This window comes from Gambusia affinis, linkage group LG08 (genome assembly GCF_019740435.1).
Source record: "Gambusia affinis linkage group LG08, SWU_Gaff_1.0, whole genome shotgun sequence".
Classification (NCBI taxonomy): Eukaryota; Metazoa; Chordata; class Actinopteri; order Cyprinodontiformes; family Poeciliidae; genus Gambusia; species Gambusia affinis.
In genome coordinates, this window is record NC_057875.1 from 117,071 (window position 1) to 142,583 (window position 25,513).

Sequence of the window (25,513 nt, forward strand, 5' to 3'; positions counted from 1 at the left end):
TGGTCTCCGATGCCCATTAACTTGTCTCTGGCGCCAATTAGCTTGTGTCCGTCGCCCATTAGCTTGTCTCCGTTGCCCATTAGCTTGTCTCCGTTGCCCATTAACTTGTCTCTGGCGCCAATTAGCTTGTCTCCGTCGCCCATTAGCTTGTCTCCGATGCCCATTAGCTTGTCTCCGTTGCCCATTAGCTTGTCTCCGTTGCCCATTAGCTTGTCTCCGATGCCCATTAGCTTGTCTCCGATGCCCATTAGCTTGTCTCCGATGCCCATTAGCCTGTCTCCGATGCCCATTAGCTTGTCTATCTCGACCTTTAGCTTGTCTATCTCGCCCTTTAGCTTGTCTATCTCGCCCTTTAGCTTGTCTCTGTTGCCCATTAGCTTGTCTCTTTTGCAGGACGTCATCCTGACCAGCGGTTGCAGCCAGGCCATTGAGCTTTCCATCGGCGTCCTCTGTAACCCCGGAGACAACATCCTGGTCCCTCGGCCCGGCTTCCCCTTGTATAAGACGCTGGCTGTCTCCATGGGCATCGAGGTCAAACTCTACGACCTTTTGGTGAGAAAAGCTGCTTCCTGTGACCAGTGACCAGTTCCCCTCAGACCACTGGCCTGATGGTTTCTGGCTGAGGGGAGGAAGTGCCTCTCTAACCCTAACAGTTTACTTTCTGTCATTTGTTTGAACTGTACATTACATCAAACTGAATACAGTAAATCAACAGGATCTTGCTGTTATTTTCAACAAGAAATACTTATTGTACAGATTCATTTTAACAGCATATTTCTGTATATGGGATTACAGTAATCTATTGGTTTTATTGTCATTCTCTAGAATGTGCATATCTGTTTTCTGGACTTGAAGCAGGAGAAACAAAGTAAAGTACAAGTCTCCTCGTTGACTTGTACTTTAGCTCACCTTGATGCAGCAGGTGCTTCTAGCTCTGACCCACAAACCCGTCTGCGTTTTCAGCCTGAGAAGTCGTGGGAGATCGACCTGCAACACCTGGAGAGCCTGGTGGACGAGAGGACTTCCTGTCTGATCGTCACCAACCCGTCTAACCCCTGCGGCTCCGTGTTCAGCCGGGAACACCTGCAGAACATCCTGACAGGTGAGTTGGGCCTCTCTGAAGGGCCGAACGGTTCCTGCAGCGTCTCACCTCCGTGCCTCTGTCTTCCAGTTGCCTCCAAGCTCTGTGTTCCCATCCTGGCGGATGAGATCTACAGCGACATGGTGAGTGGCAGCGGGTCAGTCGGGCCAGTCGGGCCAGTCGGGTCAGTCGGTCCCCCTCCTGGATCACCTGCCAGGCACATTGGTCTCCATGGCAGCGCTCCTGGCTCTGCTTGTTGGGGTCATGACCCCAGCATCAGCAGAGAGGGGGATTAGACCCGCCGGGTTTCAGGGAGACCGACCTGAAGCCTCTCCTTTCACCCATTTGACCCCAGCAGGTCAAAGGTTAAGCGGGCATGGCGCTAACGGCAGACTTTGATGGTCAGATGCTTGATGGACCCTAAGGTCCACTTCCTGTAGTTTTCCCTTCAGAGGCGGTTCTGATTGGACTTTATTAGTTCTTTTCAAGCTGAGCCGTGGTCAGAGGTTCTGGTGAACTATTTGGACCCAGCCATGTTCAGCAAAGCGTAAATATTTTGGGTCTCCTGTCAGAACCAGAATCTTCCATCGGTTCTGCCACGGGTCAGCAACATTCCTGGGTTTTTCCAGCAGCTGGGAGGTTCTGGCGGTTCTGACGGGTCGCTGGGTTCACCAGAACCATCCGAGCTTCTGCCAGTGAACTGCAGCAGATCAGCATGACTTTGCAGTTTCAGACGTGTTTCTGTGGGGGGGTGGATCCGGACCAGCTCCGTGGTCCAACAGAACCGCTGGCTTTATGACTGCAGCAGCAGAGTTATGTAACTGGGTTTGGTTCTGGCCAATGAGGCGGGAGGCGGGTCGGGCTCTAATGAGAACCAGGTTCTGAGTGGAAGCGGCAACTGGGCCGTCTCACGCTCTCTTCCCCTCTTCAGAACCAGAACCAGAGGAGCAGCTCGGGTTCTGGAGGCCTGCGGTTAACTCAGTGGACCCTTAAGTATTTGACCTCTGACCTTAATGTTTAATATGACTGGTTCTAGTTCTGCTCTGAATCGGAACCAAACCTGGAGAATCAGCATTCAGCTTCTACGCGCCACAAATCCAGAACAAACTTCCAGAAAACTGCAAAACAGCCGAAACCCAGAGATCCAGACTGGAACTCTGATCGACGTCTGACGATCGACGGCGTCAGTTTGTCCCGATCCAACATGGCCGTCTGCTCTGATCCTCTCCAGGTTTTCCCAGGATGCAGCAGTCCTTCCCTGGCGTCGCTCAGCAGCGAGGTTCCGGTTCTGGCCTGCGGCGGCTTGGCCAAGCGCTGGCTGGTTCCCGGCTGGAGGATGGGCTGGATCCTCATCCACGACCGGAACCGGGTCTTCGGATCGGAGGTCCGACCCGCTTTCACCTTCACTTCCTTCTGATCAATAAATCCCTTCAGCCTGAACTTCTATTGAGTCGATAAATCGTTTTCGGGTTCAACGTGTTGCTCTAATATTTGCCTCCATTATCGATTATAAACCGACGATCAGATTAGGAAGGCTGACCGACCCCCACCTGCTGCTGACCCAGCTGTCATGTGACCTCCTCAGATCCGCCAGGGCCTGGTGAGGCTGACCCAGCGCATCCTGGGAGCCTGCACCGTCCAGAGCATCCTGAAGGTCAGTCTGCAGACGGACAGCATGAACATTAATCCAGATTTTATTGCAGCAGAATAATAATCCGTGTTAGGGTTCAGTTTACCAATATTGATCACCAATCAGTGATCAGCTCTGGGATCCTACGATGAAGGTGGGCTCAGCCTTTGTGTTGATGCCGGTCCAAAGGTTCTGGGACTTAATGGTCCCAGAACCTTTGGAAAAGGGCATGTTCTCAGGTCTTCCCCGTTTTGAAAGCTGGCCAGAGAAACTGAAAATCTGAATTTGGTCCAGAAACGTCTTCATCTTCAGTTTCTTACCTGCTGCTGTGTTGAAAGATGAATTTAGTTTGGTCCAATCAGCCTGCAGGGCTCCGCATTAGCTCCGCCTCCACCCAGAGACGGGCCAACAGCAGGCAGATGCCTCACTCTGACAGGAATGTGTTAAACATTGGTCTGTGCTCTTCCTCTAGTCCAACGCAGAGATCTGCTTCAGCAAGCTGAGCGCCGTCCCGGGCCTCAACCCCGTCATGCCGTCCGGAGCCATGTACCTGATGGTGAGTAGAGGTCAGCCTGAGGTCGTCATCATCATCATCAGTCTGAGGGAAGAAACACAGACGTGATGAAAATACAGAGAAGATTTACTTATGAAGCATGAAGCAGAAACTGCAGAAGGATCAGAGTTTGGACCAGAAACCTGACGGCATCAGCATCATTTTATTGTCTGCAGAGCGAAACGGCAGGAAGTTGAAGCGACCTCTAACAGAAGGCGGTGTGTTGTTGCAGGTTGGGATTGAAATGGACCATTTCCCAGAGTTTCAGAACGATGTGGACTTCACGGAGCGCCTGGTGACGGAGCAGTCCGTCTTCTGCCTGCCCGCCTCGGTGAGACGATCATCAATAATCACTAATATCAATAAATGATGATGAGGACGCCAGGCAGAGCTGCTCTTCCTCTGGCTTCAGGCGTTCGAGTATCCAGACTTCTTCCGTGTCGTTCTGACGGTTCCAGAGGAGCTGATGCTGGAGGCCTGCGACCGGATCCGTGAGTTCTGCCGGGCCTGGTACCGACCGCCCAGCTGCGACGGCAACGACCTGGACCAGTGACCCGGCTGGTTCTGACCCGGCTTGTCCTCGTCCACATCGTGTCCTCTCTGATGCTGGGAGGTTCAGGAACGTCACCTAATATTTATATTTTATACAGGCAGCAAATATTAAAATATTACCCTCCATTGTTTTTGTATATTTATAAACTGAGTCTGGATGTGATTATTAATGCTAAATAGGCGCAGCCCGGCTGGTTCTGATCCGATTCTTCAGATCTTCTGGTTCAACATGCTAAGCTGAACTTGTTTATTATAAAAATGATTTTCCTCTTGCTGTTTCTGGTTGTCTAATAAAACTCTGTCACAGCCGCTGCTGAACGGTTTTTATTTCCTTCTTGTCTCCAGATTCAATATTCAGTAACAATAACAGGTTTTATTTATGATGCCTTTATAAATAAATCCACTTCCAAGAAGAAACAATGATTAAAATGAGAGCAGCATTGATAAAGTCTGAAACTTCAAATCATGAAGAGAAGAACAAACCAGAGAGAAGGAAGTCTGGAGCAGCTTGGGGATCTAACAAACCGGCACCCTGTGGAGTGGCTCGGGTTCTGCTGAGTTCGGGTCAAAGTTCACATCTCCTTTCTGAGACAATCTCAGTCTTTATTTGGATCTTTTCCTGTGTGATGAGAAGCTGCAGCAGTCAGTTAGCAAAGATGGAAAGTCAACGATCAGAGATTTCCTGGGACAGATGACCATATAAGGTCGTACCTGTTTTCAGGTGGCCCTTGGTGGCCCAAAGACACCAGTGGATAGGTTGACTGCGATTTATTTCTTATATTCATAGGATATCATAGAAACAGCCTTTATTTTCCCAGAGAGATGTTAACACTTCCAGAAGTTAAACAGTTATTTAAAAATGTAAGATTAACAATAAAATAACAGAATTTTAATCAGGATTATAACTGCTGTAATTGTGTATTTAGTAGAAACAGAAATATCGTACTCCAATGTATTTATTAATCTTTATATATCCAGGTAGAAACCTGCTGAGACCAAAGTCTGTTACCACGGTTACCAGGGTAAAAGGTCATGGTAAAGAGAGCCGGCTTTTTCCACTTTGGTGGACAACAATAAGACCTCTAACTCCCTCTGCTGGCCCGCTGGAGACATGGACCTTACCAGAGGGGCCGCTTTTCATTGGCTGATGCTCATTCTACGTGGTCACGTGGGTGGCAGTCTCACAAACACGAGCTTTTCGTTAGCTAAGTACAGCATAATAGCAGTTCTGATACAACTTCTACACCTTGAAGCCTGTCTGCTACACAGTCTAACGTTAGCTAAACAGATCAATATGCAACGTGTATCTGACACACACTAAAGATTTAATTTTAGCAGAAAAGGCTTTGGACTAAACTGTTACTCGTGTTAGCCTCTCTAGCACCAAGTACAGCTAATCAATCAACCATCGCTGTGTTCAGGGAAGCGCTGATTAATAATCCAGAAATAAATATCAAGCCTGGAAACTTGATATCGTAACGGACTGGATGTTTTGTTTTTAACGTAATCTTTGCTCATCTTGCGGGGCGCAGGCGGTTGCCACGGTAACAGGTGTGTTTAAACTATAAAGAGAGAGACTAAAAAGGTACGAATGGTTTTGAGTTGGTCACCTGTTCGGGTTATTTTACTTTTGTTTACATTTGCTGTGGCTCATTACAGCCGCTGTAGTTTCTAAACGTTGGACCAATTACCCTGTTTGTTTGTGATTATACGTCATTCATAACAAACATCAAAAAGAACAAATAGATTTCATAAACTTTTAACAAACAAATGGCTTCTTTACCGTAACTGAGCTCTTTGGTTCCTCTTATCAGTCTGTAGCTTCTCATATTGAGGTCATCAAACCAAATTTCAGATCTACCATAACTGACACCTGCTGGCCTCAGGTTTGCAACCAGCTTGTGACTGAGAAACCAGTAACCTCCTCCCAGATGATGACATGAACTTGTTAGTTCCTCTGTCCATTGTAGTAGCTGATATATTGTGAAAATCAGGTCGAAATTATGCACTAATGGAGTCAAGTTTACATAGAAACAATGCGCTACGAGGCTTTGCTTGTGAGACTTGCGGTCACGTGGGTCGGTTGTGGGCGGAGCTTGGTAAGGTCCATTACAGCGCAGATACAAGCACCGTCATCTGACTGCTCTGTGTGTGTGTGTGTGTGTGTGTAATATCTAGAAATGAATGAAAGTCAATGTTAAGTCCCCACTAAGATAGCCACACAAACGTGTGTGTGTCCTGCTGCAAGTTTAAAGCTGATGACCTTTGAACCCAGCGGTACTCTCCTGTATTTACTCATAAATAGTTGATGGAGTTGCAAAACTTTGACTTTTGCCCTATAATGAACTTCCTGTTTGGTTCTGACCCGGTTTGTTCCTTCTCTGTCTCTCTCTCTCAAAGAAAATCAGGCCATAAACGAAGAAGAGAGGAGGAAGAGGAACGCTGCCGCAGCAACCGAAGCAACAGCAGCAACCGAAGCAACCGAAGCAACTGCAGCAACCGAAGCAACAGCAGCAACCTGAGCATGGAGCAGCAGGACAGACACGTTCAGCTGAATGACAGCAACCGCATGCCGCTGCTGGGGCTGGGGACATGGAAGGTACACACACTGATACACACACTTGTGTCTCCAGGTTCTGGTTCTGCTCTGTATCAGAACCAGAACCGCCTTCAGCTATAGAGAAGCAGCATTCAGCTTCTATGCACCACAGATCTGGAACAAACTTCCAGAAAACTGAAAGCCGCTGAAACCCAGAGATCCTGTAAACGCAGACAGAAGCTGGTTGGAGCTGATCGATGATCTGATCAAAAATCGGACGTGACGATGGTTATCAGCTCCAGCTTCTGTTTCTGCTCACGTTCTGACTAAAACCAGGAAGATAGAGCACATAACACCAGTTTTAAAGTCTCTCCACTGGCTCCCTGTAGCTCAAAGAATAGACTTTAAAATACTGTTAGTTTATAAATCACTGAATGGTTTAGCACCACAATACATTAAAGATCTGCTGTTGTTGTATCAACCTTCCAGAACCTCTCAGGTTCTGGTTCTGGTTCTGTTCTGCATCCCCAGAACCAGAACCAAACGAGGAGAAGCAGCATTCAGCATCTATGCACCAAAAATCTGGAACAAACTTCCAGAAAACTGTAAAACAGCTGAAACACTGACTTCCTTTAAATCTCAACTAAAAACCCACTAGTTTAGAGTTTTATTAGAAACGTAATCAATTACAAATTTAATGATGGAACTTGATTTAATGTTGTGTTTTAATTGTTGATTCTATGTTGCATTGTGTTTCTGTGTTTGATTTGATGTACAGCTCTTTGAAATGCCTTGCTGCTGAAATGTGCTACTAATAAATTTTTATTTTGATTGATCAGGGAAACACGTTGAAGTGTCTTCCTGCAGTAGTTGCCGAGGCAGCAGGACGTGGCGGCGGCGCCACAAACACCCTCAGCTTCTTTCCCATCAGTCCAGGTGTCTGCAACCTGCAGAAAGCGGCCATGTTTAATCTCCAATGCGATAGTCGCTAGCTGCAGCGATGATGTCACTGAGTCGGACTGACGAGTTTGCTCGTCTTAGGCCTTCCATCAGGCGCCCGTTCAGCCCGCTGTGGAGGCCGCCATCGCCGCCGGTTACCGCCACATCGACACTGCCTTCAGCTACGGGAACGAGGTGGATATCGGCAAAGCGCTGCGCTCCAAGATGGAGCAGGGCGTCATCCGGCGAGAGGATGTGTTCATCGTCAGCAAGGTGAGAGAGCCGCCGCCGCTGCCGCCGCCGCCGCCGCCACTAAACCTCCTCTGCTCTGTCCTCTAGCTGTGGTGCACGCACTTTGAGCCCGAGGACATCCCCGTCTGCCTCAACCGCTCCCTGCAGGACCTGCAGCTGGACTACCTGGACCTGTATCTCATCCACTTCCCCGTCGGCTTCAAGGTCAGATCAGGAGCCAGAGGTCAGATCAGAGGTCAAAGTTCAGAGGACTCTTACAGGCCGCTCAGGTTCTGGCTGGAAGGTTAGCGCTTTCAGCAGCAGCTTTATCGTCCATATCGTCTGGTACTGCATCACAGAGGTCCTGAGATCAGCGTTAGCATGTTAGCTTCCTCACAGACAAACCGGCAACTCTAGAGGAGCTGCAGAGCTCCACAACTCAGGACCAACAGCTGCTTTGTTGAAAATGTTTCCTGATTTTGCAGAAATCGGAAGACGATCTGTTTCCAAGGAAGGACGGGAAGATCGTGACATCGGACACGGACTACGTGGACGTGTGGCGGGTGAGACCTGGCGGCCATGTTTATTCAACTCTTACTGAACATCGTCTCTGCGTATCTAGATCAATAAGTCAAGTGATTGACAGTAGTAACCCTTTATCTGTCACCCCAAATACTGTCACATGCAGGTCAAATGGGGCACCAGCAGTTAAAGGGTTAATGAAATACCGGTCCTCCCGTCTGTCTCCTGTCCCTTCAGGGTCTGGAGGCGCTGCAGGCCGCCGGCAGGGTGAGGAGCATCGGCGTGTCCAACTTCAGCGTATTGCAGCTGGAGCGCCTGCTGGCCCTCTGCAGGATTCCTCCTGCTGTCAACCAGGTGCTGCCAGAACCAGCCCATGTCTCCAGATTTTATGTTTTCCTTCCACTATATTTTCCAGGCAGGATAAGGGCTGTAATCTGAAATTAACCGGTCCACCTCGAACCCGGTTCTGATTTGGTATCTCTGCCAGGTGGAGCTCCATCCCTACATGGTCCAGAAGGACCTGGTTGAGTTCTGCAGGTCCAGAAACATCGCACTGACGGCCTACAGCCCCTTTGGCTCCCCTGGACGACCCTCAGAGCTGTAAGAGCCGGTTTGTTAGATCTCCTCTGATCTGAACCTGTCATCTTTATCAGTTCAGTTTTCTGACTCCTTATATTTTATTTATAAAAAATGTTCCATTCTCAATATTTAGCACATCAAGTCACCAACATCATTTCCAGTAAAACCAAACATGCAAACATCTCATCGAGTTGAAATCCTAGGAAATATTTTCTCTACAGTTTAGGGGAGATAAAAAATATGACTTAAAATAAAGGGAGGAGATTGCTCGTGCCGCTTTTGTCTACATATTAACAGAGAAATATATCAGTAGTTCCAGCTTCTCTTAAGCCAGTCAGTGGACAGGTTTAGCTGGCTGTTTTATTGCTGTGGTTCCACCAACACACTGCCAGCAGCACAAGGACTCCAAACAGGAAACGTTTTCCTTAGCTTAAGAAATTTAAAAAAAGAAAGTTCAGCCTGGAAGCATTTAGAAATCTTTCCTGGGAATGGAGACTGCGCCGTGATGATGCTCTCCTCCAGTTTTTTAAAAACTTCACATATTGCTTTTATAATGAAGACTGAAGCTGGTTTGGTTTGGTTATTGGTTAACAGTATCAGACGGGGGAAACAGGTTTTTATAGGAATTAAATTAAAAACTAATACAGATCAGTGCAATTTTTTTTTTTTGCGTATTAATCTGTTGTATGGCAGACTTTATTAAATGAGCCACAATGTGTCACCAAACAGCACAGGTCATTGAAATGATAGGATATGATTCATATTCTCCAATATTACACAGTTATTACAGCTTCAACGCCACATAGTGTCGCTAACATCTATTTAGAAAAGTTTAATAATAAAAAGAGTGTAATTAAAACTAAAATGTTTTAAAATGTAGGGACAAAAAGCCCACAAAACTTATTTTGTCCTGATTAACCGACAAATAATAACTTGTTTGCAGTAATGACTTTGCAGACAAAGTATGTGACGCAGCATCAGGGGCATTGCCAGGAATCTTGGGCCCCATGACAAAAAATGTAATGTTTCTCCCCACCAGCAACAGTCAGAGGCAACATGCAAAATACACATGACACAATCCAGACTTCTAAAACATGCTATACAGTTGCATTTTATTCCAGCTGCAGTTTATAACTTCAATATAAAATCAGTTTTCTCCATATTTGTTAAAGCTGTCACCATGTCATGACAGTTTGTTATGATACAGATAATCTGTGAAAACAATCAATCTCCTCCACCTGAGCTGCTATTGCTAGCTAAAGTAAAGCAACGTTCCGACCAAAACAACCAATCAGAACCAGTAGGAGGGTCTTAGCGCTGTCAATCAATCTTATTCACTCACTGCTAAATGTGCTAATGGTGGAGAAACAAATTATCATTAGAGCAAAAATGTTTATCTGCTGTCATTGGTAGCTATGCCAACTAGACTGAGCATTTACAGCAGGCTGCGCTAGCTACAGCATAGGGATGAGCAGCACCATGAGATAGTGATTGACAGCAGTGAAACTCTCCTGTCTCTGATTGGTTGTTTCTAGAGAGCAGTGGGAGAAAGCAGAGGAAATAGATTTTTAACAGATTATCTCTCATACCATACAGTCACAACATAATGACAGTTTAAATATGTAAAAATATATATTTGATAAAATGACATAGTGCAGCTTTAATTGTTAATTAAAACGGGTCAGGAGGGACTAGAGCTGCTGCTGACTGACTCACCTGTTGTTAAAGTTCAATATATCAATATGTTGCTAATTTCTTTCCTTCATTTATTTAATGCTAGTGAAAAGGAGGCTAACAGTCCGTAGCTAAGCTAACTCTGCTAAATGGTTGATAAGCTCACAGTCTACCCACCTCAGAGAAAAACTGGGTTACAAATTAACACTTTTACCTTTTTCTCTCTCTGTCTGTCTATTTTTTGAAAACCTGACTTCTTATTTTCTTAGCATAGTAACAGACAGTCGATCTTGTCTTCCACTGTCTGCTGCTGAACATCGTCAAACAGGAATGAACCTTTTCATGCAGATTCAGGGGGTTCAGGGCAAATGTGAGAATTTTGGTCTGGGAGGGGGAACATTTCATTTTTACTGCTAAAAACAATCATAGAAAACACAATAAGATGAATTTTGTAATTGACAGGGGCCCATTTTTAATTTTATTTCTATGAACAAAAAGTAAAATTAAATAGTGGAGGGCCCCCTGCTGGTCAGGGGCCCTTGGAATTGTCCTAACTAAATTCTAACTGTCATCTTTCCTCGCTTTGGCTTCCCCTATGGTCGTCTTGTGAGGATGTAATTATGATGCAGTCTTCTAGATAGGAGGATTTACAGCAACCTGTGGTATGAAGGTCAGAGCGCGAACTGTTCGGGCATACCGGAAGCGGAAGTCGGTCTATTTATCATTTAAACTTGAAACAGTTGTTATAGGCTCGTCTAGCCAAAGCACAATAATCAACAACCAGAATTAAGTTAATTATTGATATTTATTGTTGCATAGATAAAAAGGATTCCCTGCCAACTTCATCCGTTCGTTGTCAACCCCGGTAATGGGGATCACACCAAACGAGATATAAAAATTCAGGGAAGTGCCCAAAACAAACAATTAAACAAAACCAACAAAATAAATGACAGGTTGTTAACCCGCCCTCACAAATACTACAAAAGGAAAACAATCATAACTGGGCGGACTAACAACAAAGAAAAACCAAACGCTAAAAGGACAGCAGGAGGCAGTGCAAAAACTGTAAAACAAAAACACAAAAATTATTAAATGCTTATTAAATCATTTTAATCAAATCAACCTAAAACACATTAAAACACATTAAAACACTGCCTACCTGCGTTGCATAAATCAACACTCCCAGTTCAACCCGTGGAGTAGCCGATCTGGTGCAACCCTGACAAAAATATAAAACAATATATAAACATACAATTAGTTTTCATTAAAAAAGACCAAGTATAAAACCTACCTGCGGCGTCAAACAACCACGCCCAGGTAATGATACCGTCCAAACACCATCAACAATCAACTCCACAGCCAGCAAACACCCAACACACAGCTGGTCTGACACACAGGAAATTGATACTTTGCCACCATCCTTCTAGCTTCCCTTTTATGGAGGCTCAAGCAATAGAAAGAGCGACACCTAATGGTGCCACCTGTTACACAGTCTTGTTGTCAAGCTGCAGTGACTGAATCTGTAGTATATTGATTTAGTTTCTGTCCATGTTAACTTGTTATTACTCCAGACCACCAGAGGGAGTTGTGAGTTTAGTTTCAGCTGCGAAGCAGAAAAAAGAAGCAGACTGTAAGACATGTTGAGTGTAAAACTTGTTCCAGAAAATAAAACGTGAGCACCTCCACAAGAAAAGAGTGTGACCCTGCTTATGTAGTGTGAAGTTATCACATATTGGCGACGAGGATACTGGCTGCTATCAGGAGGCACCTGTTTTTTTTCCGTGACGGAAGACGTGAGAAGAAGCACGTTGTCAGAGGGTCGCACACGGAGCGGAGAAATTTCCGACAGAAGTACTTCGGTAGGCCGCGATGAGCGCAATGATAGGCACTTTGTCAGCATTTGATGCTAAAGAACAGACTTGGGAAGAATACTGTGAGATTTTGGAACAGTTTTTTGAGGCAAATGGCATCGACGACGGTGATAGGCAGAGGGCTGTGCTTATTAGTGTGGTGGGACCAGCCACGTATAAGCTAATGAGGAACCTCGTGAGCCCGGACAAGCCCAGCTCGAAAACGTACGGTCAGTTGGTTACACGGATGAAAGAGCATTTTAATCCGAAACCGAGTGAGATTGTGCAGAGATATAAGTTTGACTCTCGTTCCCGTCAACCCGCTGAGTCCGTTAGTGCTTATGTGGCAGAGCTCAGACGCCTGGCTCAAGATTGCAACTTTGGAGCTACACTGGACCGGAGGTTGAGAGACCGTTTGGTGTGCGGGATTGGTGACGACAGGATTCAAAGACGCCTATTGTCGACGAGGGACCTGACATTTGAAACTGCATTTCAGATTGCTGTGGCTGAAGAAGCAGCGAATAAGAACGTTTCGGACTTGCACCAGTCGGGGGCGTGTCACAGCATGGTGGCGGAGGGACACGGACGGAAAACCGATTGGAAAAAGAAGGAGAGAGTGTGTTACCGATGCCACGGGAAGCGCCACAGTGCTGGCGAATGTAGATTTAAAGACGCCACATGTCACGGTTGTGGAAAGCTTGGACATATTGCCAAGGCCTGCAGATCCAGGAATAAAAATAAAGAGGAGTCCAGTCATATGAAAAAAGGAGCACGTCAAGGCGGACGCCAAGGACGTTTCTACAGATCACACAAGGTATGTGACAAGCAGGATGATGACAGTATGTTAAATCAAGAGGAAGAGGCTTTCACTCTTGCCTGTTTAACAACTGGGACTTCTATCCAGAGAGTTGAGCCTTTTGAGGTGAAAGTGGAAGTAAATGGGAAAAGAGTGAAGTTTGAAATTGACACAGGCTGTAGTGTCAGTTTGATGAATGAAACCCAGTTTCGGGAGTTGTGGCCTGCACACAGTCGACCACAGATAGAACAAAGTAAACTCTCTCTTAAATCATACAGTGGGGAGAAAATTACAGTTTTGGGTGTGGCCCAGGTTGAAGTGCACTATACGAACCAGAAGAAAACGCTTCCCCTAGTGGTGGTGAAAGGGACTGGCTCAAATCTGTTAGGCAGAGGATGGCTGAAAGAATTAAAGCTAAAGTGGGATGAGATTAAACACGTGAAAACAGAGGCACAGGCCTTACAGGACGTTCTCTTACAACACGAAGAGGTTTTTAAAGAAGAGTTAGGACTGTTAAGAGGTGTGCATGCAACCATTCGAGTTTCGGCAGACGCCCATCCTAAATTTTACAAACCTCGTTCAGTCCCATATGCAATGAGGACTAAGGTGGAGGAGGAGATAGAACGACTTCTAAAGGAGGATATTATAACTCCAGTAAAGTACGCAGAGTGGGCAGCGCCCATTGTTCCCGTTCTGAAGCCGGATGGCTCTGTCAGAATTTGTGGTGATTATAAATTAACAGTAAACAATGCATCGTCACTGGAACAATACCCAATTCCCCGCGTTGAAGACCTTTTCAATGCTCTAACTGAAGGCAAACTGTTCACTAAGCTTGACTTGAGTCATGCATATCAGCAGATAGTAATGGATGAGGACTCCAAGAAATACCTGACTATAAACACACATCGTGGCCTGTTCACTTATAACAGGTTACCTTTTGGAGTGTCATCAGCCCCAGCTATTTTCCAAAGAACCATGGAAAGCTTGTTGCAAGGTCTACCAAATGTTGTAGTCTATTTGGATGACATATTGCTGACTGGAAGTGACACCAGAGAACACCTAAAAACACTGGATGAAGTCTTAAAAAGGCTGAAGAAAGCTGGACTGCGACTTCATAGGAATAAATGTGTATTTTTGCAGGAGCAGGTGGAATACCTGGGTCACAGAATCGATGCAGAAGGTTTGCACCCAGTACAAAGCAAAGTGAGAGCTTTTGAGGAAGCTCCACCTCCTACCACAGTGACTGAACTGAAAGCTTTTTTGGGTCTTTTAAACTACTACAACAAGTTTCTCCCTAACCTTGCCACACGCTTGGCACCGTTACACCAGCTGCTGAGGAAAGGAGTTCCATGGTCTTGGAATAAGGAACAGCAGGAAGCATTCAGCTTAGCTAAACAGCTGCTGAAATCAGCCAAAGTACTGTGTCATTACTCTGCAGACAAGGACTTGGTGCTTGCATGTGACGCCTCACCATACGGAGTGGGAGCCGTGTTGTCGCATGTGATGGAAGATGGAAGTGAGAGACCTTTAGGGTTTGTCTCAAGGACATTGACACCAGCAGAAAAGCGTTACTCGCAGCTCGACAAGGAGGGTTTAGCCATCATATTTGGGATCAAGCGATTTCACAAGTACATTTATGGTCGTAAATTCACAATCTATACTGACCATAAGCCTCTGATCTCTCTCTTTCATGAAGCTAAGCCGGTGCCACAGATGGGATCGCCAAGAGTGCAAAGGTGGTCTAGCTTGTTAGGAGCATATGAGTACAAAATTGTATATAAACCAGGTAAAGATCAAGCCAATGCAGACGCCTTGAGCCGCCTTCCACTACCACAGATGGATGACGAGGAGGATTCAGGACAAGTTTTCATGCTGGATGTGATGGATAATCCACCCATCAAAACATCTCAAATACAGCAATGGACGGCTAAGGATCTAATACTGTCACAAGTGCGGGCTTGGTGTCTTAAAGGTTGGCCTAATAAAGTGGACATTCAGTTCAAGGCTTACAGTCAGAGAAGGTTGGAGTTGAGCGTTGAAGATGGATGTGTCCTGTGGGGTGCCAGAGTGGTGATTCCACAGAAAGGAAGGTCTACTCTTTTGAAGCAACTGCATAGTATGCATCCTGGAATCTCAAGGATGAAGGGTTTGGCACGTTCCTACATGTGGTGGCCAGGAATGGATGCTGACATAGAGAGGGAAGTACAATCCTGCCACACTTGTCAGGAAAATAGGAAGGCTCCAGCAGCAGCACCCCTACACCCTTGGGAGTGGCCAGAGTCACCCTGGAGTAGATTGCACGTGGATTACGCCGGCCCTCTTTCAGGCAAGATGTTTCTTGTTGTGGTGGACGCACATTCAAAGTGGATTGATGTGTATCCCACAAACACTGCAACAAGTCAGGTGACCATAGAGAAACTCAGACAGTGTTTCAGCACACATGGTTTACCCCAGATGCTTGTTTCGGACAACGGCACATGCTTCAAGAGTCAGGAGTTTGAACTGTTCTGTAAACAGAATGGAATACAGCATGTTACATCTGCACCTTTTCACCCGGCATCAAATGGCCTGGGGGAAAGGGCTGTTCAGATTTTGAAACAAGGCCTCAAGAAAGTAAAAGGGGACACTTTGGAAACAAGGTTGGCAAGATTCCTGTTTAACTATAGAATCACACCACAAAGTACCACAGGCTTGTCACCTGCTGAGCTACTGATGTCGAGGAGATTGCGTTCTACACTGGATCTCCTGCTGCCGGACATCAAAGCGAAAGTATGTAAGAAACAAGCTAAACAGAAGGAATATCATGATGCCCACAGTAAGTGGAGGAGTTTTTCTCCCGGCGCTGATGTATACGTCCGAAATTATAGTCATGGTCCGACGTGGGTGCCTGCTATCATTGTGGGGAGCACTGGTCCAGTGTCATACACCGTACAGATGGGAGATGGACGTGTTGTGCGGCGTCATGTGGATCAAGTCAGGAAACGACATGTGATACAGAAGGAGATGGATGGAATGGAAGCAAGGTGTGCTCTTCAGAGTCCGGAGGAAGGAGTGACGTTCGGGTCATCAGTCTCGGGGGCGCCATTTTCTGGAGAAAGAGTGGTGGTGGATCCTGCCGGCACGGCCCCAGTTCTACTTCCTACGGAAAGTGTGCCAGATGTGGACAACCAACGGAGGGCCGATCCACCACCTGTACTACGCCGCTCTGAACGCCAAAGGAAGACTCCCCCGTACTTGAGTGATTTTGTGTGTGGATAGTTTTTCTTACATTAGAGGATACTTGAACCCAATGGTTGATTTTCCTTCCAAGTAAAAAAATAAAAAAATAAAAAATTATATATATGTTATTTCAATGTAAGTAAAAAAAATAACAATAATTGGAAGGCTAGTTCTTATGTAATTTCACTGACTGAGTTGAATCTTAAAGGGGGAGGAATGTAGTATATTGATTTAGTTTCTGTCCATGTTAACTTGTTATTACTCCAGACCACCAGAGGGAGTTGTGAGTTTAGTTTCAGCTGCGAAGCAGAAAAAAGAAGCAGACTGTAAGACATGTTGAGTGTAAAACTTGTTCCAGAAAATAAAACGTGAGCACCTCCACAAGAAAAGAGTGTGACCCTGCTTATGTAGTGTGAAGTTATCACAGAATCCTTAAAGGTTGAATTTGTGAATCTGTTCATTTAACACTGAAATGTTCATTAAATAACTTTAATTTATTCGGCAGAAGCAAGTTCCTTTTTTTCTTTAACCACGCATGGCGCCCCCAACTGTTCATCTGGAGTACAGTAGTTATTTATCTCAGCCACTGTGCAAACGTGGGAAAACAAGAGAACGTTCTTTAGGAACTGGGGAGACTGCGTTCATCTTAGGGTCGCCATAGCAACTGCTAACCTCTGTCTCCATGCCGACCAGCGGTCTGAGAGAAAGCCACAGAGGCCAGCAGTGGTCCTAGTGGAGAAAACACTCGTAGCGATGAGCAGCCAATCACTAAAGCCCTCACAGAGCCGGCCCTAGATATAAGCGAGCTGAGCCACAAGCCACGGGCACCAGGTGGCCCTGCAGAAAATGTTGGTTGATTTGTTTTCAGCATCCATAAAGTAAAGAATTTAATATTTAAAGGAAATGTAAAGTTTTCTTTACATTTCCTGTAAACTTTACAGAAAATAATATGATTATTCTCTACAGTCTGGACAGGAGGCGGGCACCGAGTGAATCTGGGCCAGCCCTGCTGCTCTGTTTTTCTGAAGCATTAGGTTAAAATGTTGGTTCAGATTTAGAGTGCTGAGGGTTTTCCTCCAAGGTCAGCTGACCTTTTATTTCTCTGCTCTGCTGCAGGAAGAGAGGCGAGGCAGACCCCCACAAGCTGCTGCAGGACCCTGTGGTTGTCGACATTGCAGGGAAGCACCGCCGCAGCCCGGCACAGGTCAGCAGGGTGTGTGTGTGTGCTGCAGGTTGTGTGTGTGTGCTGACCTGAATCGTGTCCTTGCAGATTCTGCTGAGGTTTCATGTGCAGCAGGGAATCGCAGTCATTCCTAAAAGTGACAAACCTCATCACATCCTCGAGAACACCAAGGTAGAACCCAACAGAACCGATCCAGAACTGCTCCTAGGACTGTTTACTCAGATCCTCCCAGAGAGCTTCCGCCTCAACACAAAGTTTCCTGCCAGAGATTCATTCAGCTGCCGAGAGCGACCGAGAAGCGAGATGTGCCTGCCAAACCCGTCGCTAGGCATGCTGAATCCGTCGCTAGGCATGCCGACCCCGTAACTAGGCAAGTCGCCCCTTCCCTAGACATGCCGCCCCCGTCGCTAAGCATGTCGCCCCCTTCCCTAGGCATGTCGCCCCGTCGCTAGGCATGTCGCCCCCGTCGCTAGGCATGCCGGCCCCGTCGCTAGGCATGCCGACCGCCGCCAGGGCATGTCGCCCGTCGCAGGCAAGTAAGTCGCCTTCGCCAGGGCAAGTTGCCCCTTCCCTAGACATGCCGCCCCCGTCGCTAGGCATGTCGCCCCCGTCGCTAGGCATGCCGCCCCCGTCGCTAGGCATGCCGACCCTGTCGCTAGGCATGTCACCCGTGTCGCTAGGCATGCCGACCCCGTCGCTAGGCATGTCGCCCCGTCGCTAGGCAAGTCGCCCCTTCCCTAGGCATGTCGCCCCCGTCGCTAGGCATGTCGCCCCCGTCGCTAGGCATGCCGAATCTGTCGCTAGGCATGCCGCCCTTCCGCTAAGCATGTTGCCCCGTCGCTAGGCATGTTGCCCCGTCGCTAGGCATGTTGCCCCGTCGCTAGGCATGTCACCCCCGTCTATAGGCATGTCACCCCCATCGCTAGGCATGCCAAATCCGTTGCTAGGCATGTTGCCCCACCGCTAAGCATGTCGCCCCGTCGCTAGGCATGTCGCCCCGTCGCTAAGCAGGCTGACTTTTCATAGATTTTTCCCGACTCGGCGCCGCCAGGCGAGGCTCTCTGGTTCCTCTGGGAAAATGGACCCGGTTCTACCAGAGCTCCTTGAGGTTCTGACCCAGCCTGAAACTCACAGGTCTTTGACTTCGACCTCGGCGAAGACGACATGGACGCCCTGCGAGGCCTGGACCGCGGCTGGAAGGCCTGCGCTCTGGACGAGTGAGTCAGGACCAGAATCAGACCCGGCTGCTAGGGTCCACATGCTGACTGTGGTTGTGTTCCTCAGAATCAAGTCCCACCCCTATTACCCATTCGAGTGATGGCGGGGGCGGAGCCAGCCGGACCGCATGATGAAGATGAAGAACGACATGACCCAATCTGAAACAAAAACCCACTTCTGGTGGTTCTGATGCTTTTATTACCTTGCTGAGCACATAAACGGTCCAGTCTGGCTGGTTCTGATGAACCGCCAGATCCGACTCGTTCATTTTTTATAATTTTTGATTCTTCCCGAGTTTCTGCCTAGAGCTATTCTGTTCTGACCGCCGACCCGGAACCAGAACCGTCGACCCGGCATGCTGTCATGTCGACATTCGGTTTCAAACCGGCGGCCATCTTTGAATTTGCTGTTAATTTTCTCAAATACACATAAGCTCAAATGTTTACATACCCTCCCACTAAATTTAAATACCTCCAGTCTAGAACCGGCTTGGTACCGTGGTTCTTCTGGGTCCAACAACCATATTCCCAATTCAGCTCTCACAGCATGATGCTGCCACTACCATGCCTGGCAGCAGGTCCAGACAGAACCAGAAGGTTTCAAAAGCTCCTTGGTTCTGTCTGGAACCCCCGACCCGCTTCCTTCCCATGGTTCTGGACCGCTCCAGAACAGAACTGTCTGCAGCACTTTAGTTCTCCTGGAAACATTTTTAAAAGTAAACATCTGATCAGATTGTTTCTTTTTTGATCATAAAAAAATCTGACAAAGCTGATTTCCTGTTTCTGCTCTTTCACAATAAAAGTCTTGAATGCATTTTTGCAAGGATCAGTGAAACGGCAGTTGGGTGGTCCTGACCCGACCCGGTAGACGTGCAGTAGATGAACTGGGCCTGGTTGTCAATAGAGATTAAAATGTGCATAAGTTATAGAGCAGAACTCGTAGTTCCGGTGGTTCTGACCCAACAGTAGCAGAATCGGTGCAACTAAAGCGGCAATGCTCTCCCGTCTCCTCGGCCCGGCTTCTTCTTCTCTTGTTCTGGATGCGGCGGTTCCGCCCTGACAATGCACACGCAGGCGGCGGCGCCGGCGGTGGACATGGGCAAGTCGGGCCCTTGGGACCAGAATCCGGCATCCGGGTCGAACACCTGCGTGCCCCGGGAGAAGGCGGCACTCTCCCAGTTGTAGCCGCCCAGCACGTAGATCCTGCTGGCCCAGACCGCCAGGCCTGCCTCACTTCCTGGCCACAGTAGCGGCGCCGCTCGGGTCCACTGATCCGACCGCGGGTCGAAGAACTCGGTTTCCAGGATGTCAAAGCGCTCGGCGGTGTCAACGTGGTCGTCACTGCCCCCGATGGCGTAGACAAGGTGGCGCAGGGACGCCATTCGGTGCCAGCCACGGGCCACGGACATGGGCGGGCGGTTCCGCCACGCCTCACCTGGTCGGGCCAGGTCTAGGCTCAGCACGTCCCGCCGGTACGGCCCGATCTGGAAGTCATGACCCCCAGAGATGTAGATCGCCCCCTGGTGGACAGCGCCGGCGTGGCCATAGGTGGGCCTGGAAGACGAGCAGAACCTCAGAGTCCGTCACAGACCGGATATTTTTAGGGGCACGACTTCTTCTGCATCCTGTGTACTATTTTTACTATTTAACTTTTATACTATTTGTACTAATACTATTTAACAGCTTGTTCTGCTAATGCTGGCTATATTTTTTGGTATTCATAAAATTTATGCTTTTTGGAATATTCAGCTTTTTAGGAATTTTTCAGCCCTATTGAAATGAGTGGACTAAGAGGAACAGCTCCCTCCTGTGGCAGGATTGAGAATTACAATATAAAATGTCATAGGTCATTTCCTGTCTACTACAATCAACCATGCAGGTTCAGAAATGTCAGGGAGGAAACAAGCAGCAGACATTTTGAGGTCGGGCAGTTAAACAGCTTTTTAACACCTGGGGAAAAGTGAATAGGTTTAAACAACAATTGGTATATGGAGGACCATAACTGACATAATAAAAAAATAAAAGCATAAATACATATTTATGCTTGTATTAGTGATTACTAATACAAGCATATTACTAATACTGTTTGTATTAGTAATACTGTTTTTTTGGGATTTTCACCTAAAAACATTCAGCATACAACATTCACGCTATATTTTTTCACAGAAAATGCCCATTTTCTAGTTCATTTTGTCCTGTAGAAATTCATTGCTCACCCGAACATAATGATAAAGGCTCAGATCAGCTGATTATTTCACTATAATTACATTCTGGCACTTTAATTTTTAAAATGTGCAACCATTTGGATTTAGATAATACGGTCAGAAGATGTAAACTAGCCACGCCAAAGCTTTATTATATTTTAATAAAAAATAAAATTAAATTCACATCACAAGTTTACATTTTGTAGTTTTGGTGTTTCACACCGTCGGTGCTAAACTGCAGCGGTCAGAGAGCTGAGCAGCTTCACCGTTTATTTTGTCTTTACTGCTGTCTGTTCTTCAGAGAGGCTAACTGCTAGCAGCTAGCAGCGCTGCTAATTCATGCTGCTGCTAAACTTAGCGCATGTTCTCCTGCGCTGCTGCTGGTTAAACTCTGATTGCTCCTCTGACTGAGCAGCTCTGGTAGCAGTTGAGCTGTAACTACTGCAGATGCAGTGATGTAAATCACAAGCCAATCAGTGAATGCGGCCAGCAGCCAATCAAATTGTTTCGGCGCCGTAGGTGCTGGTAGTTCTACCTTTGAAGTAAGTATGAAAATCTGAAAACAGCCGAGCAGAACCGGCCCGGATATGCTAGTGAAAAATTAATCTGGTGGTGATGGAACCAGGATTGGACCGGTTAGAGGCGGGCTAGTGGAAAAGCGCTAGCCAAACTGGTGTCCCTACCTGGGCAGCGGCGGCCCATAGGTCCAGCGGTCCTCGGCAGGGCGGTAGAACTCGACGGACGCCAGCGCCCCGCCAGCGTTCCTGCCCCCCACGGCGACCAGCGACTCGCCAACAGCTGCCAAGTAGAAGTCGACCCGTTTCTGGTTCATCCGTGCCCCCTAGGAGACAGGCGGGTCAGCACAGGAAGCTCTGAACGTATAAAAGGCGGGACTTCCTCTGACCTCGGTCCACTGTTCAAGGCGCGGGTCATAGCGGTGCAGCCGGTCGCAGACGGCGTCTACGTCGTTGTCCCTGGAGGCGCTGCCGCCCACGGCGTAGATGAAGCCTCCGAGAACCGCCAGGCAGTGGTGGCTGCGCGGCGCAGGCAGCTGCGCCTGCAGATCCCAGCGGCCCGACTTACCGTCCAGTCGCCACATGCTGCCACTCAGCTCCTGGCCGCGCTCGCCCACCTTAGAGAGATGCAGACCAGGCCGGTGTTAACCTTTGATCTCTCATTTTAGGTTGGTCTGGAGCAGAGCTTCTCAATTCCAGTCCTCAGGCCCCCCTGCCCTGCATGTTTTCGGTGTTTCCCTGCTGCCACACACCTGGATTGAATCCATGAGTGATTAACAGGCTCCTGCAGCACTTGATGCCTGCAGAACAGGTCATGCAATCATTTGGATCAGCTGCTCTGAGGGGGCGGGGCGGCTGAGGACTGGAATCGAGAAGCTCTGGTCTGGAGGAAAGCGGCAGTACCTCTCCACCAATCAGCAGCAGCCGCTCCGCCCCACCCCTCAGCGCGGTTCGGTCCGTCTGCAGCAGCGGCTGGGCGCTGGGCCGGGCCTGGTACCGCAGCGCCTCCTCCACCAGCTGCTGGCAGCCGGTTCCGTCGGGCAGCTGGGCCCGGATCGCCGGAAGAACCCGGCCCACCAGGTCTCCGGCCGGAATAAGGGGGAACCGGATGTGGGCCAGCAGCTGCTTGGCGTGGGGAGTCCGTTCCCTGTTCTGGCCCAGCCACTGCAGAGCGGCCTGCAGGAGGTTCTGCTCGCTGTCGTACTGGACCTGAGGCAGAAGCAGAGGCTCCAGAACCGGCGCCAAGCGTTTGGACCTCAGGCTCAGGAGTCTTACCTGGCTGCTGGACAGATAGGAGGTCAGCTTGTGCAGCGGAAGGTTCTGGAGGAACTCTGGAGTGAGGCGGAGTCTGGAGAACCGGGCCAGAACCCAACGGTCGATGAAGCTGTCCAGCCGCTGCAGGCTGTAGAACCGGGCCAGCTGCTGCAGGTCCAGGTAGTTCTCCTCGCTCACCTGCTGCTCTAGGTACTGGCAGCAGAAATCCACGGCTCGCCACAGCTGCAGAACCAGAACCAGAACATTCTGGTGGTGAGAAACAGCCACTGGATCAAACAAGGAGATTTCACTTAAGGAAGTCTGAGCTTTGAATAGGCCACGCCCACTGACTCTCGTACCACGTCTGGTCCCGGTCCCGGTTCTGGTCCCGGTACCCTGGCAGCGTCTCACCTGCAGCAGGTGCGCGGCCTCCAGCACGTCTTCGACGTTTCCTCCGTCCAGCTGCAGCTGTCCGCTGTACAGGAAGTCCAGAACCGCCTCCAGACCCACAGAGGACACGCCCACCAGCTGCACCTGGGACACGTTAAGAACTGATTAATAAAGCTTTGACTAGGACAGTGTTTCCCAATTCCAGTCCTCAGGCCCCTGCCTGCATGATTTAGGTGTTTCCCTTCTGCCACACCTGGATTGAATCTTTGGGTGATTAACAGGCTCCTGCAGGACTTGGTGGCTGCAGAAAATGTCATGCAATCATTTGAATCAGCTGTTCTGGTGTAGAGGCACATCTAAAACATGCAGAGCAGGGGGGCACCGAGGACTGGAATTGGGAAACACTGGACTAGGACACCTCTGTTTGGTTCTGCTGTAAAAACAAAAGATTTTTGTCTTTGACTCACAGAGGGCAGAGGTCCGATCAGAACTATCCGGTCCCATCAGAATCTGAGTGTTTCCACGGTGTGAATAGTTTTGTCCTACCTCTGGCTGGAGCTCCTCCCTCATGCCCAGGGTGAACATGGCCTGGAAGTAGGGGCTGCAGACGCCCAGAAGGGCCCGATGGGCCTGGAACCGCCGGCCTGCTGCCACCAGAACCACGTCACAGAACCCGGTCTGCTGGCGCTGATCGCTGAAGCCCCGCAGAACCTCCATCGCCTGGTCCGGGAAGCTGAACGTCTGCAGGGAGGCAGAGGCCTGTGAGAACCTGGAGCTGCTGCATTGGTTCTGGTGGAACCGGCTCAGTCAGAACCGGGCCAGACAGGGTAGGGTCAGGTACCGCCCGTTGCCATGGCAACCAACACCAATCAGCTGCACTCAGTGGTGGAGAGGATGGAGTTATGATGAGCTGATGACACGAAAACGCCAGAGGAGACTGGAGAACTACATTACCCAGAATGCAACAGTCAAAACAGTATCTGCTGCAGCTGGGCTGCTCTCACCTGCGATGGTTCGCTGACCCGGCAGAACCGACCCGGATGGTCCGGTCCGTCCATGACAATCACCTGGGAGACAAAGACAGAGACAGACGGAGACACTTAGAGACAGACGGAGACACTCAGACAGCAAACAAGGAGGAGACAGAGTCCTTACCTACGGCGGGGACGCACCGGGAAACGGGACATTTTCTTTTTGAGCCAAGCAGGAAACCCGCTGCTAGTTTTCATGTCAGCTCCATTGACTTCCGCTAAGGGCTTTCAAAATAAGGCCCTACGAAAAATTGTGCTTTTTTTTTTGTTGTTTTCTTTCTTTTCGCAAAGTCGTTGCCATGATGATATAGGCAGCGTCCATCTTTGGCCCCCTTCAGTCTATGATGTGTACTACAGCCCACAAGGCATCAAAGCATAAAACTAAAATAAACTAAAAAATAATTTAATTCAAAGTAAAACGTCGCTACACACGTGACAACAGGACGAGAAAAATATTTATTGTGTGAAAGAAATCTGAACGTTTTCTCCTGTCTCTTTTATTTTGAAGTCAAATATTTCAACCGACAGTTTTGTCTTCTTTGTGTGAGCGTTCAAGACTAGAAATGTTAACAAGACTTTTAAAAATGATGTTAATTGCAGGCGGACTTTGGCGAACTGTATTACCCAAAATTCACTGCTGCATGTGACGTTTTGAGTTAAAAGGTTGATTTATGGCAATGTTTTATTATTTGTTCGAATCTTAATAGAAAACTCAAAAAAATATCATGACAAGAGACACATTAGTAATAAAAAATGTTTGATTTGGTAAACTGAGCAACAAAAAAAATAAAAAAGAATACTTACAAACTAACTGGAAAGTAAAACACAACGTCACAAATGCAAGACAAATTTCAAATCTTAAATTTAGATATTATCATGTTGGTATAAAGATTGGGCTTTTTGTCACGTTGCAACGTCTCTAAAATAAACTTATTTCACTTTAAAAATGGAGGTGATTTTTAGAAAGCAGTATTTGTGAATAAAATATATTATTATTTAACTCCTCATGCCCTGTTAGAAGATGAAATTGCATTATATTAAAACTAAAATATGGAACAGATTTCTTGTGTAATATCCACTTTTCTTTCTAAAATCTTTAATTCTCAAATGAATTTTTTTTATCTCAAAATGTCACAAAATGCAGGAATTGATATTTATTTAGATTTTTTTTTTTTTTTTGCAGAAAGTTGTAGGGAAAACTACACAATTATGAAATTAATTTCTTAATATCTTAAGTTTTTGTGGAAGTTGAATAGAAAGCTATTTGGTTCTTATTGTCATCATGATTTTTAAACAAATGTTTTCTTCCCAGACTAGAGGAGGAGAAAACTGATTAATTTATTGTTACATTTTTTGTTCATAAACTCACAACATTCATAGTTTCTTTTAACAAATACATTTTAGTTCCATCAGTCTTTTTATTTTTCACATTTAAAATAATCTGTTTGGTTGTAGTTGCACATTTTAGCGACAGAATGTCTCAACAGTGATCAGTGCCGCCATTTTGGATGTGAAGTTATGACCCGGAGCCGTTCTGTCCCAATCCTCACTGTT

General features: G+C 47.4%; 3 protein-coding genes across 7 annotated transcripts; 2 read left to right on the forward strand and 1 right to left on the reverse strand.

The window, feature by feature from the left end:
* The first annotated feature begins 2,944 nt into the window (after positions 1–2,944).
* Positions 2,945–4,125, forward strand: tat (tyrosine aminotransferase). The gene is made up of 3 exons (XM_044123821.1): positions 2,945–3,267; positions 3,497–3,595; positions 3,677–4,125. The coding sequence occupies exons 1-3, from the start codon at positions 3,241–3,243 to the stop codon at positions 3,815–3,817; spliced, it is 267 nt and encodes an 88-aa protein (XP_043979756.1). The 5' UTR covers positions 2,945–3,240; the 3' UTR covers positions 3,818–4,125.
* Positions 4,126–5,983: 1,858 nt separating this feature from the next.
* On the forward strand, positions 5,984–19,338 carry zgc:56622 (uncharacterized protein LOC326033 homolog). Of its 2 annotated transcripts, XM_044123811.1 has the most exons (11): positions 5,984–6,093; positions 6,217–6,415; positions 7,397–7,567; positions 7,634–7,750; positions 8,011–8,088; positions 8,285–8,401; positions 8,535–8,647; positions 17,282–17,369; positions 17,436–17,519; positions 18,483–18,565; positions 18,633–19,338. In XM_044123811.1, exons 2-11 carry the CDS (start codon positions 6,341–6,343, stop codon positions 18,664–18,666), a joined length of 960 nt encoding a protein of 319 aa, XP_043979746.1. In that variant the 5' UTR covers positions 5,984–6,093; positions 6,217–6,340; the 3' UTR covers positions 18,667–19,338. The 2 variants fall into 2 exon arrangements, with proteins under 2 accessions (XP_043979746.1, XP_043979745.1); XM_044123810.1 differs by lacking the exon at positions 5,984–6,093 and having other exon boundaries at positions 6,165–6,415.
* Positions 18,726–25,013, reverse strand: klhl36 (kelch-like family member 36). Of its 4 annotated transcripts, none has more exons than XM_044123805.1 (9): positions 24,084–24,688; positions 23,933–23,995; positions 23,475–23,669; positions 22,950–23,072; positions 22,560–22,781; positions 22,188–22,493; positions 21,674–21,901; positions 21,453–21,610; positions 18,726–20,119 (listed from the first exon to the last, which is right to left on the reverse strand). In XM_044123805.1, the coding sequence occupies exons 2-9, from the start codon at positions 23,984–23,986 to the stop codon at positions 19,549–19,551; spliced, it is 1,857 nt and encodes a 618-aa protein (XP_043979740.1). In that variant the 5' UTR covers positions 23,987–23,995; positions 24,084–24,688; the 3' UTR covers positions 18,726–19,548. The 4 variants fall into 4 exon arrangements, with proteins under 4 accessions (XP_043979740.1, XP_043979738.1, XP_043979741.1 ...); XM_044123803.1 differs by having other exon boundaries at positions 22,560–22,805; XM_044123806.1 differs by having other exon boundaries at positions 22,560–22,805; positions 23,475–23,838; positions 24,084–24,127.
* Positions 25,014–25,513: the final 500 nt, after the last annotated feature.

Coding starts and splice junctions, on each gene's coding strand:
- tat (XM_044123821.1), top strand. CDS start 3,241: ATGCCGTCCGGAGCCATGTACCTGATG. Junction 3,268..3,496: donor CCGGAGCCATGTACCTGATG/GTGAGTAGAGGT, acceptor GTGTTGTTGCAG/GTTGGGATTGAAATGGACCA. Junction 3,596..3,676: donor TCTTCTGCCTGCCCGCCTCG/GTGAGACGATCA, acceptor CTCTGGCTTCAG/GCGTTCGAGTATCCAGACTT.
- zgc:56622 (XM_044123811.1), top strand. CDS start 6,341: ATGGAGCAGCAGGACAGACACGTTCAGCTGAATGACAGCAACCGCATG. Junction 7,568..7,633: donor ATGTGTTCATCGTCAGCAAG/GTGAGAGAGCCG, acceptor TCTGTCCTCTAG/CTGTGGTGCACGCACTTTGA. Junction 18,566..18,632: donor AAGGCCTGCGCTCTGGACGA/GTGAGTCAGGAC, acceptor TGTGTTCCTCAG/AATCAAGTCCCACCCCTATT.
- klhl36 (XM_044123804.1), bottom strand. CDS start 23,986: ATGGACGGACCGGACCATCCGGGTCGGTTCTGCCGGGTCAGCGAACCA. Junction 22,494..22,559: donor CCTATCTGTCCAGCAGCCAG/GTAAGACTCCTG, acceptor CTTCTGCCTCAG/GTCCAGTACGACAGCGAGCA. Junction 21,611..21,673: donor GCCTTGAACAGTGGACCGAG/GTCAGAGGAAGT, acceptor CCTGTCTCCTAG/GGGGCACGGATGAACCAGAA.